This window comes from Hipposideros armiger, unplaced genomic scaffold (assembly GCF_001890085.2).
Source record: "Hipposideros armiger isolate ML-2016 unplaced genomic scaffold, ASM189008v1 scaffold_1401, whole genome shotgun sequence".
NCBI classification, from domain to species: Eukaryota; Metazoa; Chordata; class Mammalia; order Chiroptera; family Hipposideridae; genus Hipposideros; species Hipposideros armiger.
Genome location: NW_017732751.1, coordinates 19,731 through 39,002, shown reverse-complemented (window position 1 = coordinate 39,002; position 19,272 = coordinate 19,731). Strand labels below are relative to the sequence as shown.

Genomic DNA, 19,272 nt, shown 5'->3' with positions numbered 1-19,272 from the left:
AAAATTGAGTACTTAGGAGGGCCAGCCAAGTGGCTCAGTTGGTTAAGAGCTCGCTCAAGGGTTTGAGCTCTGAGCAACAGCGGTTCGAGTCCAGCCCGAGCTGAGTTGCCGCTGAGCTGCCAACAGGTGGCAGGATGGCTCAGTAAAAAAAAAAAAAAAAATTGAGTACTTAGCTTGCCTTACATATTATTTGTGATACTGACCAATAAGTCAGTATAACTGATCAGTAAAAGATGATTCTAGTGCTAAATTGTTGAGAGGGTATTTTTTTTCCCCGGACTTTCAGGGTAAGAAGAAAAATATGGGTGAATTTGCAAAAACTTTCCCTGGGGAAATGTAAACTTTTATACTCAGAAAAGCACATTGAGTTTGGTAGAATTATAGTTTAAGGGGCACTTGGAAATCACGTAGTTTAACCACTTTATTTGTAATTAAGAAAATTAAGGCTCTGAAATGTGCCATATCTGAGTTTAGATAGAAAATTTTTAAAATGGCTTCTTGCTGGTTCTAAGTTAGAAATTTTTTTTTTCACTAAACCAAAGATGTTTTGTTTGATTTCTTTGGATAATACATAGTAGAATTCTTGAGCCAGCATCTGAAAAAGGAAATGCATAACAAAATCTGAAGTGCTTTTTATTGAGTATTACACTCAGAAAAGAGCCAGAATTCTAAAATGTAAATGCACTATTATATCATTGTTAAAACACCCAATAGAATACTTCTGAATGTAGCAATCAAATATCACGGAGAAGTAATCAATGTATAAAACCATAAATCATCAAAAGAGGGTGAAGGGAAATCTCTATGAGATGCAGTGCAGGGGCTCTTGCCTTCAGATAGACTTACTAATGCATATCCAGGTGATGAGCCAGGTAATCTCTGACTATTTCTATCCACTCTACAAAGCTAAAGGCTAAAAAGCCTATAGCCTTTCGATACAGATATAGATGTATTTTAAGCTAGCAAAATGTAGTGAAATATTACTTCTCTAATAAGTTTCCTGTATGTGTGATGACGGCTAAGTTTTCGGTGCCTCTAGTGTAGGAGTCAGGAACCTTCCCGTAGTCTTGATAAGTCTCCAAATGTTCACCTAGAGGACAGATCAAGGTAGTATTGACTCTTTTCTATGAAAAAAGGGGTGGTATGTAGGTACCACAGAAAAATGCAGCTGTCAAAGATGGATGTCATGGACTTCCTAAATTCTCCTGAGTGGACCAGCATAGCTCAACATCCATAATCCCAAACTCCCTAGTCCTTAAATCACCTTCGAGCCACCCTGGCCTGGAAATGCTGAGAGTTCCCCACCCCCATTTAGCATAGTATTACCTATCACATGACCTAAGTAGAACAGTGATTATCCTGGCCACCCAGATCTCTCTAGCACTACAGATAGACCTTGGTGTTCTCCTGTTGAATATAAACTATTTCACAGAACACTAACTTCAGACAGGACCACACTCTGTCTATCATGAAATGAGATAAAAACAAGACCATCGTGATAATGACCAAACACAGACCCAAAGAGGACACTGAATGAACCAAGAGAATGACCAAGCATTCCCCTTGTTGGACTGATGTGACTGTGGCTTATCCATTACAGCCTTAGCCCCATGTTCTTCCTCTCACTTCTAGATACAGTTATTAAGATATTCAGTGGTAGAATTACTCCCTTTTCAGATAGCATTCAATCCAGAGAAAAATCGCAGTTCCTTAAACCCTTCACAAAATTACCCGATACAAGCCCAGATCTCCTAGGTTCTTTCTAACACCCTCTTACTGAGGTTACCCCTTGTTGTGACAAGCTAATAAACCCCTACATTCTGAGTCTTTGACTGACGGGCTTCAACAACCCTCCCAAACTGGTGAATGTACCCATTCCTAGTTCTGGGAAATGTTAAGAATCTTTTCCTTTTCCAATATGTGAGCTTTATCTCAGTAAATGTGACTTACTATCCAATTATGACAATTAGCATTCAGCCTTGAAGAGAATTAGAGGGAAAACTTGGGCACCAAAAGAAAGCCTTTCCAAGCCTTTCCTCCTCTACCTCGTGTTGTAGGAATAATAAGCCTAGTACTCAGGCTGGTAGTATTAATTGCTATTATATTAAAATTTATAAACTCTGCTTTCATTTGGACTGATCTAATTTTATTCCAATATGGGACCTCCACTAATTTTTATGATTATTTTAATCCCTAATTAGTTGGTAGTTATGAGTATTATATTTTCATCTTTCTTTAATAGTGAAACAAGAAGAAACGTAATTACCTAAATGCCTGGGGCCTTTTGTTGAATTTTGGGGGGGCTTTGCTTTAGGAAAATGATAACTTAGAATATGCTGCTGGGTTTGGAAAGAGAGGACAGGGCTAGGAAAAATTAGCCCCAGGATTTTAACAGCATACCAAATTCCTTTGGTTTATGGGACACCATATCCTCCTGCCAAATTTCCCTTCCTGCAGCCGACTGATATTTGCATGTTGACAAATCATAAGAAGTCGAGCAAAGACAAATGATAACAGTGAAAAATAAGTATCTTTCTAACTGTAGCTGAATTGACCACTACAGTCATCAGAAAACGATGCAGTACTGCGATGTGAGAAGCAGCCTAGTCTACAATTACATGTAAATGTAATAATTCAAAATTAAAGACCCGTGAGTTGAGAACTGGGATGAATGGACAAAATTTAAGTGAACCACCTTATCGATTTCTTGGTAAGAGGAACTAGAATTTGGAACCTAGAACTGCTGTGGGACAGTCTTGGAGAGAAAGAGGAAAGAGATAAATACGTGGTTTCATTTATTCTATCTACAAAATACGTATTTCATGCCTATTGTGTGCCATGCGTGGTTATGAGAGTTGGAGATATAACACTGAGGGGGGACAAAAAGAATGTCACTGTTTCTACTCTGATGGAGATAATGGGGAAAACAGATGTTAATATGACAATTGTAGTGAGTTTCATGGTGGCCTCCAAAAAGGTATGTCCATGCCCTGACCCCTAGAACCTGTGCATGAGACCTAATTTGGAAAAAGAGTCTTTTCAGATGTACTTAAATTAAGGATTTCAAGCTGAGTTCATCCTGGATTATCTAGATGGGCCCTAAATTCAATGACAAGTATCCTTAGAAGAGACAGCACAGAAGACACAGACACGGAGGAGAAAACCTTGTAAAGACAAAGGCAGACATTAGAGTGATGCAGCCACAAGCCGAGGAACACCTGAGGCCACAGAAGCTGGAAGAAGCTGGAAGCATCCTACTCAGAGCCTTCAGAGGGAGTCCGGCCCTGCCAACAACCACGTTTGGATTTCTGGCCTCCAGAACTGTGAGAGAATAAATCTCTGTAATTTTAAACCATTTAGTTTGCTTGCAATTTGTATGACAACCCTACCTAATTAACAATTAACTATACAAAAGAGCTATAACCAACTTTCCTGTGAAAGCAGATAACAAAGGTACTTGACCTAAACTTGATAGAGAAGCCTCCCAACAGCTTATAGATGAAGAGTCTAAAAGAAGATTCAAGAAGGTTCAATGGGTCCAGGCCAAAATGACATTTTTAAGGGTAAATAAGAGAGGATACTTTTCATTGTATTACATTGTTTTCTGTGCTAATAAGAGAACTAATATGACATGTAAATCAAATTAAGCAGTGGTTGACAACAAAATTTAATATCAAGTTTTCTTACTCAGAACCCTGTTATGTGGCATGCAAGGGCCCTGCCTAACTAAGACTTTTCCAAACCAAAAAATAAATTTAAAAATAAATAAATAAGAGTAAATATAGAGCAGAGCTCTCTTCCTCCATGCCCCTCTGTTACTTTGGGCAACTGAGAGGCAGGCCTCTGTTTCCAAGCTGAAGGAACACCTCAGATGTCTTTTCGTGTCCACATTTGGGAGTCACCCTAAGGCTGCTGGAGGACACTGACCACCCCTCCAGCGACATCAACAAGGTGTATGGTGACAGGCAGGTGCTTCATAGAGGCTGCATCAGGCCAATAAGTGAGTATAGTGCCAGAACCAGAAGACTCATGAAATTAGTGCCAGATTGAATTATGATTTTTTTTAATTGCAAAGAAATTATTTTTGAATTTTGAATCATTTATTATTTAATGAATGCCTCCTAGTCACCAGGGACTGTTTTAAGCACTTTATATGTACTCATTAATTTAGGCCTACCACATGTAGAAAAAAAATACACGATTCATAACCCCATTTTAACGTAAATGAGGAAATAGAAGAGCACTAAAGTAAGTTGCCCAGAGCCACAGAGCTAAATAAGTGGCAGGGCTGGGATTCAAGCTCAGCCTGTCTGGCTCTAGAATTCATGTCTTAATCACTGCATTTTCTATACTCTCTATACTAACAACAACAACAGTAACCACTAACATTATTAAAAATTGGTTAACGAGGAAGTGTAATTATCATCTCCATTTTACAGATGAAGAAAGTGAAGCCCAGAGACGTTAAGGAACTGACCTTACATCACTCAGATCCTAACTGGGGGAGCCTGAATTTAATCCTGGGGGTTAACTCCAGATTTCAGCGAATTCACCACCATCACCACCACGTTAGGGTGACTTCAAATCCAGCTACTTGCTTTTGTACTAGGAAACAGTCCAGCCTTGTTCATAATCTTGCTGTATTTATTGCTTCCCATCCTCCTTAAAGCCATCTATAGGATTTACTCTCTGAATAAGGGATAGTATTGCCCTATTTTTCATCTTAACTAAAAACAGGGGAAGTAAAACTTTATTTTTACTGCTTCTAACTCTTCTTTTCATATGCTTTTCAAAAAAAAATAATGACGACAGATAGCTAATTTGTTGAGCGTTCACCATGTGCCAGATGCTGTGCTATGTGTTTTACTTCTATTATTCTAGTTAATCATACAGGAAAGCCTGTGAATAAATTTAATTATCATCCCAAGACAGATGCGGAAACTGAGGCTCAGAAATGTGAAAACCTTTCCCAAAGTCACACTAGCATTCCAGCTGAGGGTCGTTGGATTCCAAAAACCCATATTCCTGAACTTTTTACACTGAACTGCCTCCCCCTCTTAAATACATCTGACTATATGTGACAGGTAATCACAGGAAAGGAACACATGGGAGCAACCACCTGGTTCCAAGGTCAGAAGTTTCCATAAAGGAGCTTCCTTTGCTTGGATATCAGAGGGCTGTTTGCAGCCCAGACCTGTGATGGTTGGCAAACAGTCTCGGGCCATCCTGACAAGGTGGCTGATAATTTTGTTGTCATCCTAATCCAGGGTCACCCAGCTTTGCAGTTCAGAAACTGTTGATCACTTCATCCAGTGTGATCAGGCCCTGTGGAAATGACTGATGGCAACCTGCCCACAGTGGACTGATTGGAACTTTAAAATATATGCATATTAATTTATAGGGAAAATAACCCCTGAAAGGAAAGACCAGGGTCTGAGACCCACCAATCAGTCCCCCTCAAACACTAAGTCAGGAAGTTGGCAGTTGCTGCTGCTTCTGGGGTACTCTCAGGAGATGCTAAAGACATTTACCCAATCAGTAAATTATGGGTGCCAGAGTTAGGCATACCCTCTGTCACCATTTTGTTGCTATGCATCCTTAGGAAAGACACTTGACCTTTACGAACCTGAGTCTTCTCGTTCATAAAAATATCTACAACAACCCCTATCTCTATCTCAAGGTGTTAATGAAAACACTAGGAATATCTGTAAGGTGGGTGGCACTTTACAAATCTCACATGGGCATAACTGTCCCCTATATCAAGATATAGGCATGAGCCTGCCACCCAGACTGAAATATCCATGTTACTTATCCAAGTACCCTTTGCCCGAAATATTGTTGGAGAAAAGCTGATAATTCATTGTCATTTTACTTTCCTAATATCACAACAAAATACAATTCCTGGTTTTGCAAATTCTTTTTTGTTGGTTTCCTGTAGAACAACTGCTGTCTGATGACGTGTTCGTTTCCTAGGAGATCTTCTCCAGGTCATGCTACTTCCATGGAACTTTAATATGGGGAAGCTACTCTCTTCTGTGGAATGGGGGTTCTTATTTTAGCATGTACTCCAGAAAATAACACTTGCAGACTCAGCTCCAGAGTGCTTATTCATATTATTTTGGGTTCCTGTGGCTCTTTACCCTATGACTATGGCACTATTTCCTCTTCTCCACTGGCATTAAATGATGGCAGGAAACCTTAATAACAAAAATCTGTCTCTGAAAAACAAATTGATGGTTGACAGATGGGAAGGGGGTTGGGGGAAAAGGGTTAACATGTACAAATTGCCAGTTGTAAAAACAGTCATGGGGATGTAAAGTACAGCATAGGGAATATGTAGGCAATAATATTGTAATAACTATGGTGTCAGATGAGTGCTAGACTTATTGGGGGGATCATGTTCTAAGTTATATAAATGTTTAAACACTATGCTATACAACTGAAACTAATATAATACTGTACGTCAAATGTAATCAAATTTTTTTTTAAAAAATGGTGAAATGAGCATAAAAACCAACATAATCAGGAAAAAAAAAACCTGTCTCTATAATGCGTTTAGAGGCAAGTCCCAAAGGTGAATAAAGGATTAAAAAAATCTAATGTATAAAGAAAACTGAAAGATACCAACATGCTTTATCTCTCAAAGGCAAGAAACCAGACAGTCCTCACGAAAGAATACAACAAGAAAAAATGAAACGGTGCTGCAGTGTAAGAGATTAAGAAAAATGTCTGCAATCTTGTTAAATGTCAATATGAGTTCAGTCTGTACGTTGATGACCTTCCTCTTTTGGAGACTTAAAAGATGTGGTTTATGTAGTTGCCTCTATTGGGGACAGTCTAATTCAGTCCTAGGTGTATCCTTGCCCAAGGGCTGACAGATGGAGCAAATGAGCTCTCAGCATCCCTTCAGCCCCACACTCCGGCTTTTCTCTGGTTGTTGGGCTAGCACATTAGCTGAGTCAGATTTGCCCTTGCAAATTAGTGGAGGAGTCAACTGCTTGAAAGAGAACAGGTAGATTCTTTGTCCCCAAAATAAATGGCTCTCTACCCAGTTCCAGGTTAAATTATACCAGTCGAGGTGTATTTTTCCTTGAGTCACAAAGTATTTTTAGTCTTCTAGAGTTCCTAACAGAATGCAGACACTGGCACCTAAGTAACGATGAAGTAATTCAACCTGATCCGATAAGGACATAGCAAGGATCAAGATCCTGCAACAAACCAAGACCGGAAATGCAGGAAGAGGGAGTCCCCAAGCAGAGAGTAGACAGACAGGGCTGTACAGACATGCTGTGCCTTATTGCAAATGGAGTTCTAGGTTCATGCAGGTCGGGCTGTCCTCCCTCCCAGCTGAGTTCACTCATTCTTTCCATAAGTGTGGCGCTCCTACCAGGGGCAGAGCACTAGACAAGGCACAGAGGACACTATAGTACGCCAAACAGACATGGCTTCCACTTGCCCCCAAACACTGACCACATGGTGACTGTGCAGTGACTTACTACCTGGGGCCTACACTCATGCAACAATTAACGACTGAGTTGCTACTATGCATAAGGCACCCTTCTAGGCACTTGGAATGGGGTGGTGACCAGACTGCACAAATCCTTTGGCCTCGTGGAGCTTACCGTATTTTACCGTGTATAATGCACACTTTTTTGCCCAAATTTGTGAGAGAAAAATAAGGATGTGCATTATATAAGGGTAGTACTAATTTCATTTCCCTGAAAGTTTGGGCCAAACATGTAGGTGCACATTATACACAGGAGCACATTATACACAGGCGCACATTATACATGGCAAAATACAGTACATTCTGGTAACAGGAAGTTATAAAATGAAAGGCACATGAGGTGACCTACCCTAGCTGATGAGTCCTCCCTGAGGCTGTTTCTGTCGACATGTGAAGATTGAGTAAGAATTACTGAAAGGCATGGGTTAGAGGAGGAGGCGGCACCTGGAGAGTGTTCCATCTAAAGATACCAAACGTTGTCAAGCTGCCACAATTTGCTTGTATAGTAGGATGAAGGGTAACTTATATCTTTCTTTTTATTATTATTCAAATGTGTAGGCAATAAATAGTTTTAAACAATATCATCGGCATACTTAGAACTATGTTATTTTTACTTTGTGGCTTTAATGTATTCGTCTTTAAGCTATTACTAATAAAGAATGATCATATACCATTTGCAGACCAAATTCAAAATCACATGGGAGCTTTGCCCTAATGATGCAAGCATTGAGTCTAATTCCAAAATGTGTTTGGTGTTGCTGAATGCAAACAAGATAAGTGTTTGACATTGTGACATGCATCTTTCCCCACCTACGTTGAATATGAATTATAGGTTGGTTCCTGCACTACAGGTGGACCTGTGGCAGCCCAGCAGTGTCTCCTATGTCTCAGAGGGAACAGTTACTGATGTCCACATTCCCCAAAATGGTTCCCGAGCCCTGTTAGCCTTCTTACAGGAAGCCGCCATCCCACACAAGTAAGCATTTTTTTTTTCATTGCTTAAATCATTTGTACTAAATTGAATTGAATGGTAGCTGTATTCAGGTTATTTATTGGTTGCCATTGACAATGTTTCAGGTACTTTTTATCAAGTGGGGAAAACCAACATAAATATAACACAATTACATTGACCTTTGATGAGCATATTAGTGTAATGGGAGAGGGGAAAGGGCCCATATTGACATTTTACCTCAACAGCACCACTAAGTTGACAGTAAACGCACAAGGTTTTTTCTGTGCGAGGAAAGGAGAGCAGCCTAGGAATGCCTAGAAGGTGGATAGGAAAGCGGGGACAGAAAAGCTTTCTGCAGGAGCTGTGTGTTAGGCAGAGGATGAGACTCAGGACCTTGCAAACAGCAAGCTCAAACTTTATCCCGTGGGTGTCACTGCTCAACTGGAAGATGTAAGAAAGGAGCCATATGTCACTGGGTGGAGCGGCAACAGGAGACTGCAATCACAGTCCAGGTAAGAGCTAGGCCCTGAGTCACGACCAGAGTAGTGAGAACGTTCAATAGTTCAGAGGCAAAACCACCTGGACTCCATACTTGGCTGCATGTAGGTGGAACAGGAAGAAGTCAAGGATGACGACAAGTCTTCTAGCTTGGGTGACTGAGCAGAGGGATTCAAACAGATTTGCTTACTGACCAGTTTCCTTGGATTTGGCAATAGGAGCTGTGTTGGTGACTCTAATGATGGGAGTAGATTGTCAGGAGCAGAAGACAGAAAAGCGAACAGGAGAAGAGCAAAAACATGGAGCAGCAGAGCAGACGGCTGCTCTTAGAAGGTAGAATAAGGAGAGAAGCAGAGAAAGACGAATGACTACAGGAAGATGCAGCATCAATGACTGCTTGAGATTTGGGACTCGTTTGAGTTGGGGGCCATTTTGGCATGTCTGTAGGCTGTGGGGGAAGGACCAGTAAGGAAGGAGAGGCTGATGATGCAGGAAAGAACGCACAAGTGGAGGACTGGGTTTGCTCAATAGGAAGGGCACCTTATCCTCTAAAACTGAAGAGGTACATGTGGTTCTAGTTGAAAGGGATCATAACTGATGGCTACATTTTCTGGATGAAGTAAGAAGCAAGATTATCTTCTGAAAGTGAAGAAACAGGTAGGAACCAACAAAAGTAGTTTGCAGAGAAGAGAGATTGTAAACCTGATACAGAGTTGAGAGTTTATGGGACAGAAACACGGAAAGGTCAAGGTGGCAAGGAAGTTGTGGTTCCTAGCGAGGTGCTAGGTCAAGTGTTCTTCCATGGGGTCTAATGTGGATAGGAAGGGAGGAGAGTCTAGGAAGAATAATGGGACAAAATGGAAGAATCGAGAAGGGATGAAGATCTTTATATTGAAAACAGGTATAGCGTGACTGAAGGCAACAAGCTGGAAGGAGTGGAATTTTGACAAAGTGTAGGTTATTGGATGTTAAGAGTTCTGGGGTAGAACCCTTATGGCTGGTGACAAGATTCAGGAAGTAGCCATGGAAGAGACAGCGGAAGTGGAGATCACTGTGGTCAAGGTTGGGTGGCCTCAGTCACCAGAGAATCATCGCATCACAGCAGTCTTGAATCTCCTTGACTGATGGCAAGATGAGAAGTGGAGGGAGAGCATATTCCTGGAACAGGAATATCAGAGAGTATCCAGGAGTGAGAGGAAAGCAGCTAGGAATGGCATGATGCAGGAGAGAAGATGAGGTTTTTCTGGAAGTTAGAAGATTAAGGGGGAGGCAGGACTGGGGGTCCAGGAGAATGCTGACCTCCCTGCTTTCTGGTCCCATGGTAAATGGAGTAGAAAAAGAGAAACACACACACACACACACACACACACACACACACACACACACACACACAAATCTTTCCTTAAGAGAATCCGATTTCTGTTGGGGTAAGACTCTGAGAAGACAGAGTTCTCTGAAGAGACTGGAGGATGTAGGAAGCTTATTTACAATGAAAGAGAGATTCCATCAGGTAGGAGAGAAAAGGAAATGGAGAGATGCAGAGTCACCCAGGATCTGGGGGGACATGTGCAGTGTAGTGAATTAATGAGACTGAAGGGAGTGACTTATCTTTTGTTTGGAATCCTAGGTTTTGAGGGCTGAGAGGCATGATGTAAATGACTAACCTAACTACCACAACTGTTTAAGCAAGTTCTGGTACTGCCCAAACTGTCACAAAGATGTCTAATGACAGGCTCCTGGCTCTGTGGGTCAATGGTGAAGACCCTAGTCTCTGTGGAAGGCTGGGCCAAGGGGTGCAAAGTGCCAGTGACACCCCTCCCTGGTCCACACCAATACTTCCCTGCCAGAAAGATAGTTACAGCCTTACTAAAGTACTGATATGCTTTTTGCAGTAAGGTATTTTTATCTGTGCTTCTAGAACAGGGTAGAGTCACAGCTGTGCATAAAGCCGTTGTTCATATTGAACATATTTTAGTCGTTGCTGTAGCTTTGAAGGCATGCTTTGATTCTCTGAATGCCCGGCAGGAAAGAGCTTGGTAATTATATCTATAGGTTCTCGGTAACAGCTCACACGCTTTATTAATTATTATTCGGTAGAAAAGAATATACCAGTTATTTTAACAAGTCTCTATTTCCTGCCATTAAATATAGCTCATGTGGATCTGATAGAGAATAAAATACCACACTGTATGTCACCAAGAACAGGGTCTAAAAAACTGAGTGTTTTAAACCAGTTGTCTCCTCAGCCATTTGGAAATATTCATTTTGTTGGTCCCAAGATAATAACACATAAGTCAATTAAATTCCATGGGGCCAGTAGGTAGAGATTATTTTGATTGACTTTTATTATTGTAGTCTGGGGTACTTTCAAAAGATTATCATTTACTCTGTACAACTCTACATAATGTATAGCTATAGTCATCTTAAAAGCAGAGATAATGTGACCCTGTGTGTCTGGCCCCTAGGTGATATGACAGATGAGATGACTTATTCTGTCATAAAAAACTTCTATCATTTTGTAAATTAAGTACCAGTAAAAATTGGTAATGGAATTTCAAATTCTGAGCCTCCCTTCCACCCTGGAAGTTTTGAGGAGGTGGTTTTGTACTAAGTGATGACACCACTTGGGAAGTCCTTAATGGCTCTAGTCACTATTATAGGAGTGCATACACTTGGGATAGGAATAATCATCAGCCGTAAAGAACTAAGAAAATACAACAGTTACAAAAACCACTTTTTGGACACCATTTCATGACCTCATCAATCTTCCAGCTTCCAGTCAACTACTTGATAAGCAAAATGGGCTAGACCTGCCACATCACAATTATTTTAATTTTCAGGTTGGTCTCTTAGGGCCTGAATTCAGGTACAGTCTAAGTTATTAAACAGAGACCCTGTATTAGTTTGCAATGGCTGGCTGGCTTCAAAAAATAATTTGTCATCTCATGATTCTGAAGGCTAGAAGTCTGAAATCAAGATATTAGCAGGGTTTGTCCCTTCTGAGGACTGTGAGAAGAGAACCTTTCCCAGGCCTCTCTCCTTCATTGTACATGGCCACCTTCTTCCTTTCTCTCTTCATTTTATCTTCCCTCTATGTGTATCTCTCTTTGTGTCCTAATTCTCTCCCCCTTCTTACAATGGTCTCTACGAAGAGCTGCCCAACACATGGATGTATTGGCATCAGAACTTCAAAACTTTCTGATGACACATGTGTGGGATTGCCTTGGGTGAAAACAACTTATCTGCACTTGTTTCTATTTAGAAGGTCTGCCCACTTCCGAAATACTGCAAGAGCAATACACTACAGTGCCATTTTGTAAATATTTGGAAAACTTTTTATTTTTGTGTTGATGTATTTTATCTTTTTACACTGAAAATGCAGGAGGAAATGCTTGTGTAGATTGCTGGCTTGGACAAATCCATTTACATTTTTTTTTCTTTGTTTCCTGGGATAGGGAAAAGTCGCCAGGAGAAATGGATAGATGGTATTAGTGAGGGAAACTTTTTTGAAGTTTGCCTGCAGTAAAAGGACTGTTGACAGTTTATAACAAACCACCTCGCCTAATCAAACTTACATCTTTCTTGACCATCGCACATTCTCTCACAACACAGGAAGTTTGGACATTGATATAAAGGTTCATGTGGTTCTTAAGACCTGCACAGGAGATATTTTAAGGTTTTCTAGTCCATACAAGCCTACTTTCAACTGTAGCTTCTTTTCTCAAAAGATGAAAGGAAGCCCTAATACAGGTCATGTTTAGACGGACAGTCTAATGTTCCACTCACTTTCTGAGCCACGGCAAGTAGCTACAAGGCAAGTTTACTAACTTTGTGTCGCCCCCCCCATCTTGATATTTAATGTTTCTATTTTTAAAATCAAAACTTGAAAGAAGAAGAACAGTAAGCCAATGATAAATTCCTCATTACGTATTTGTCCACAATGGGTACAATACTCAGTAAATAACAAATGAAGGCATCAAAAAGAAAAGTCCTACCCCCAGCATGACCCTGAATAAAACTCCTTCCTTCACGGAACAAAAAGTGTTTATTCAGGTAATTCAAGATAATCTTTTTTATTAAGTGGCTTATATAGATCAACCTTGAAAGTCATTTAAAGATGCCATTGCATGGTTTAATAGCACTTAAACCATGAAGCAATAGGTTCTTTGAGAAGATAGAATATGAAAGCAAAGCATTTTAGCTACCTGCCAGGCCCAGAAAAATCGCTGCGGGGCTCTTTAACGTCTTGAAGCTTTCAAAATGAGTGAGTGCCTTGTTACTTCACAGCTCTCTAGTTAAAGGAGATGAGTGAATATTGGGGAGAGACAAGCCTTTACCTAGCCCAGACGTCTCACCAAGAACACTAAAGGCTCCAGCTGGTGCTGGTTCCACACACTGCAGCTACCCTGGAGTCCACCACCCTAGCCACAACCTTCAATTTCCAAATGCATTCACTTTGATTAGTTGAGCTTGTCTTCTCTTGGCATTCTTCATACTGGCAGGCAGTGACATTCACTTTCTTCCACTCAGGGTATTCAGTTTTCTCTTAAGGACTGTAACTTCTTCTCCCTTTTTTCTTTTCTCTCCGAGTCTTGGGTCAGATGTGCTGGGTGATGACATGAGACCGGTCTTTCAGTGATGAAAGGGATGGGAACAGATAGAAAAAGAGGGAAAGGAGTCTGTGGCGAGGGAGTAAAAGAGCTTGTCTTGTTTCGGTTTTCATAATGTCACACCAATTGGAACCTAAAGGCTGGAATTTGTGGTCACATTCCAAGTTCAAATTCTGGTTCTGCACTCCCTACCAGCAGAGTGACATTGGCAAGTTCTTCACCCATTTGAGCCTCAGTTTCCCCATTTGTAAAATGGAGATAACAAAAAAATCTACCTCATAGGGTTATTACCTATGATCATGTGTGCAAAATATATAGCACAGTTTCTAGCAGGTACTCAATAAATGTAAGTGGTCATACCCATCATTCAATTCTTGTACCTGTCAATCAGTGGTAGTGATTACTATTAATATTTGAAAACACCTGCCTATAATTTTACATTTTACATTTATTACACCACTTAATTTTTTATTTCCTGAAAAAGAGCGTTTTCCCAACATGTGGTATTTTTAGAAATGTCAATCTTCTCTGTCCTCTTCCCCCTATATGCATGATTTTCTTTAATATTGACTGATTTTTATATTAAATTTTCATCATGTCTATCATTTCCAATCCAGGATCCTCATAGAAGATCTCCAGAACACTCTAGAAAAGGGAAGCAGTTTGGAAGCCCAGAGAAATCGAAGATCCCTCTCTGAATATAATTATGAAGTTTATCACTCCTTAGAAGAAGTATGTAATCAAACGAGCTTTTATTGCTTTATTATTATTTTTTTAACCAATGCACCTTTATCGTTAAGGATTGTAAGAGAAACACTACGACAGAGGCGTGGGTTATATGCGGAATACATACAGTTCTCATATTGTCTAGGCACCTCAATTCAGTCCTCTCTTCATTAAGCCTTTAACTGCTATATAAGACATAACAAAACAATTTGAATTTCATCTGCTTTACCTGACCCACCCCTAGAAAGGACAAGGGAAGGACATTGGAAGAGTAAGGTAATGTTGTTATAATTGTAGCTCTAAAGACATTAACTAAAAAGCCCGATGCACTTCTTGATGGATGGTAGAGCTAGCCAAAGTTTGAGGACAATGATTTGGTTAAGGGGTAGTGTGAACTTTGATTCTCGCCCCACGCCCCCTGCAAACTTGAGACTTCCCAAAGGCCAAGCCTCATCTGTGGCACCGCAGGGCTTATTAGCATGCTGTTATTTCTTCTACCCGGAACACACAGCAACCTTATTCCCACTACCCTATACTGTTCACCTGGACAACTGGTTATTCTTCAAATTTCAGCTTAAGCAAGAAGATTGCTGTTTCTACTCTCCCAGACTGGATCAGAACTCCACTGCCCCCTCTCCAACCCTAGCATACTGCATGCATCCATAGCACGATTATTTGATTAACGCCTTGCTCTTGTAATAAGCTGAAAGTTCTATTAGGGCAGGCCATTTCTTTCTTGTTCTTTAGTTTATCCCAAGTGGCAAGCAAATAGTGACCTCCACATAGAGAGTTGATGACGGAATGATTAAATAAATGTGTACATATATTTTCCATGCTTCCCTTGAATTGCGCTGAGGACTGCCAGACGTAGAATTAATAATATAAGAATATAACAGGATCTTATTAAGAGAATTTTTGGTTCTCTTGATAGTGACTTTGTTTTCAAAATTATTTCTACATATGTTATAACAAAAGAAAGGTTTTAGATAACTGAGCACATGGAAGTGCTATTAACATGCACTAGAAAAAAGGCAAATTTTAAAGTATATAGATATATACATACATATATATGTGCTCATTAGTCTAAATAAGAATAGAAAGAAAAGAAAATATGAGTCCTTTCCAAAATCTCTTTTTCCAGCACAGACTCTTTCTTTTACATCATGGGAACAGTGGGACACTTTTGTGTGACTTCCTTCCTCCTCACAGGGCTTTTAAGGCAGAAATGTCACCCATCTTTCTAAGTGCTTTATTCATCCATCTCAAATACTCGTATACCTACTCCTGATGACAGGTAAGTATGTGTGAACAGATCAATGCAAATGTATCACTGGGGAAATGTATTACTGGGGAAATGACTCAGATTGTGCCTTTTGATGTGTGGCTCGATACAATACCTTTCAATGCAAAAAATAATGCCTTTTTCGTAGCATCTTCTGTTCAGCAGCAAATTATAATATATTGGACTTTAATGAACACTTTCAAGTAGTTTGGACGGTTTTACCAATGCTGCTTTTTTTCATTCCCTCTTAAATACTTGGGGGGAAATGGAAATAAATTTTGCTTTTTAAAAGGAGCCCAGAACACATCAATTAATTTTCTTTAAAACTCTGCCATCAAAGTATTAGTGAAACATGGTAGCAGAAGGTATGCTTTAAAGAGGTCACTATATAAAGACATGAAGCTAGTATTTGTAAAGGCAGAAAAGAAAATTTGATTTGCTTTAGGATATTTAAAATTACAATAGAGAATTGGTTTTTGTTCAATTTTATATTCCATGTATGCTCTGTGAGTTCTGAAACCTATTGTCTTTTTGTTACGTTTTGTTCTCTAAAAGCTCTATAATTATGGGAGTCTGACATGGTTTTTATTTACTTGCTTTTAGATTCAAAATTGGATGCATCATCTGAATAATACTCATTCAGGACTCATTCATATGTTTTCTATTGGAAATTCATATGAGGGAAGATCTCTATTTGTTTTAAAGGTAAAAATAGAAAATTAACTAAAATGTTTACCAAACATTCATTTTTTTCTAACTTTGACCTATGGGGAAAAGAAATGAAATGGTCAGTCAGTGTCATATTTAACATCATGCAATCATTTAAGAAAACAATTTCTCTTCGGTTTTTAAACCATATTAAATTTTTGCCACCGAGTATTACAGAGCATGCTAACACATTCAGAGTTCTTAATGCACTTCAAAAATAATAGCCTTCAAAATGATTTGTTAGTTGGTGCTACTTAAGATGAACCAATGAAAACTACGTAAATGTCTAAGAAAGAATGCGTCATTCCAAGCCCTTGACCTGTGTTCTTTTCTATCCACTGACCTATAGCTCTTGGTTCCTTCTCAGCCAAACATCTAAAAAGATTTTAATAAAGCATCACTGTCTCTACTTCCTCACCTCCCATTCAGACCTTGACTCCCTGGCCTATGCACCCCCACAACTCCTCTAAACCTTCTCTTGCCAAGACCAACGATGACTCCTAGTCAGGTCGCTTCCCATCTCTCTGACCGTTCCCCTTGGTCTTATTCTCTGGCTCGTCTCTCCTTCTCTTTCCCTTAGGTTCTTGGTCATTCCAGGATTCTAGCCTCAGATGTGTTTTCATTCTGTGAACTATCTGTACATGGGCACAGCCACCCCATGGTTTCAACAATCATTCCAGACTATTCTATTCAGTGGAGTCCACTCTCTGGAACTTTAAGTTCATGTATTACAGCCTACTGTACATCTCATCTCTGTATTCCCAAAAGCACCTGGGCTCAGAATGGCACCACTATGCTCCCCATCAAAAAACATGAGCATCATCCTAAATTCCTCTCCTTTATTTTAACCGCTTACTTTAAATCCACCACCAAGAACTAACCACTCTTTCTTCTAAATACCTTTTGGATGTGCCCCCAACCTCTTCTCTTGCCCTCACTGCTGTTACCCTAACTTATCTCTGGATCCGTTATCCTCTGGACTATTGGAATAATGACCCCAGGATTGAATTTCTTTTGAGTCCCCTACCTCTACCCTCTCATCCATCACCATGTGCTGTCCTTGGGAGCTCTCACTCTCTCTCTCTCTCTCTCTCTCTCTCTCTCTCTCTCTCTCTCTCTCTCTCTCTCCCACTCCACATACATCCCTCCCATGGAATTCAGGATGATGCCTTCTCTCTTTTACATAGTCTTCAGGAATTTCATGTGTTCTGTGCTTCTGCATCCAGCTTCATCTGCTATTCTTTCCTCATACCCTAGAAAGTTCCTCACATATGAAGTGCTCAGATTCTCTTCCAAGCTTTAGATGCCTTCTTCCAACTGGTCTGCCAGGCAAGCTTCAAGTCTTGCTCCAGTGCTCTAATACTCAAGAAGAAGGTTCCTCTTCTGAGAATTCTTCTTTTATGTCTCAGGAAACTCAGGCATGTTCCCCTGTTCCCAAAGTAACTTATGCATATCATAAGGATTAATTGCTCACATGTCTGCCCTCCCCACTAGCATTTAAACCCTGTCTTTCATCTTTGACTCTCCAGTGCCAAGTACAATGTCTGATATTGAAAAGGATCTCCTACAGTATTAGCTGAGTGAATTAATGAATAAATGAAAACTAGATCCCCTCTAAATATAATATCAAGAGTCACCTATCAATTACTGGGTTAGAAACCAGATTATAAGTAAAATTGATAATAGGATTATAAAGAAAAACCTGTCACTTGATTCTGGAAATAAAGTTGTTTTGTGTTTTTCCATTTTTGTGTTGAAATAAAATTTGACTTTGTCCATCTATAAAACATTGCTATTTCTTTAAGAAAGAGTCCTTTTCTGGAGGGGAGGGGGGAAGTTTGACTTTTTATTTAACAGTCACATAATGTACTAAAATGGAGAAGCAAACCTGTTTAAGGTATTGCCCTTTTCCTCTTGTATTTTCTAGTTCTTTCATTTGTAATTAGGGCAATAAATTTAGTGTTCCTTGATAAACACAGCTGGACTTCAGAAGTAGATAAGGAATCTCTATCTTTTTCATGGGTTCCCTAATGAAACAAACGATAGTGAAGAATTATGCTGAAACCTTATTAATTATGCTGGTCAACGAATCAAAACATAAAAACCTGTGTTGGTTACTATGAATACTCTTGTTTTCAGCTGGGCAGAAGATCACGTGCTTACAAAAGAGCTGTCTGGATAGACTGTGGTATTCATGCAAGAGAATGGATTGGTCCTGCCTTTTGTCAGTGGTTTGTAAAAGAAGTAAGTTAAACCCTTTACACAATGTCCATTTCAGCTAGTCAGTGCTTCCCACGTGTTTATTCTGCTCAAGGAACAAAACTGGGAATATGACGCCAGTGATACCTGATTGGATGATAACACCTTATTATTGTGTGGGTCACTTCCATGTGTGTGAAGATTTCTTATAACCCTGGCTCAGTTTATCTTCACCTCTGTCCTTGGAGGTTGGACTTATCAACCCTTGTTCAAGAGAAGGAACCTGAGGTTCATTAAGAGCGTTCATGAATTTGTGACAAACGAAGACACAACCATAGTAGCTTGTATTTGGCAAAAGGCTAAAAACCCAATTTAAGGTGTTCCAGAGAAGTTTCTCATATGATATTCAGCTAGGAAAATTCTACAGCACTATCTTCTCCATCAAAGTGATCGTGCATATACTAGAGCAATAAAGAGATAAGCAAGTAGTTGTATTTTGTCCTCCTGCTACAGCTCTGTAATTTAGATACCAAAGACCTTTAACATCTGTGGCTAGAACATTCTTGGTTTCAGTATTTCTCATTGCCTCTAATTGTTAATAACTCATAGTGATCTCTCATTTTCTGAAGGCTTCTGTAGGTTAGTGGGTGCCTAATCCAAGAATGGGCCAACCTCATGAACCATCATCTTAATATGTTTGGATATTTTTCTATGCATTGTCAAGAATGTAATGACTTTCATGGTTTTGGATTTTGATTTTAAAGTTGACTTTTTTTTTTTTAATTAAAAG

General features: G+C 39.7%; 1 protein-coding gene across 1 annotated transcript in view; it reads left to right on the top strand.

Moving 5' to 3' along the window:
• The window catches only part of CPA6 (carboxypeptidase A6), a gene marked incomplete at its 3' end in the record, with an annotated part of 110,164 nt that extends 91,637 nt beyond the window's left edge, over positions 1-18,527 (top strand). Inside the window, exons 3-6 of the mRNA XM_019633769.1 lie at positions 8,359-8,483; positions 14,185-14,299; positions 16,179-16,280; positions 18,423-18,527. Of these exons, the coding sequence (XP_019489314.1) occupies positions 8,359-8,483; positions 14,185-14,299; positions 16,179-16,280; positions 18,423-18,527 (447 nt within the window). The remainder of the gene's footprint in view (positions 1-8,358; positions 8,484-14,184; positions 14,300-16,178; positions 16,281-18,422) is intronic.
• Between the last annotated feature and the right edge of the window lie 745 nt (positions 18,528-19,272).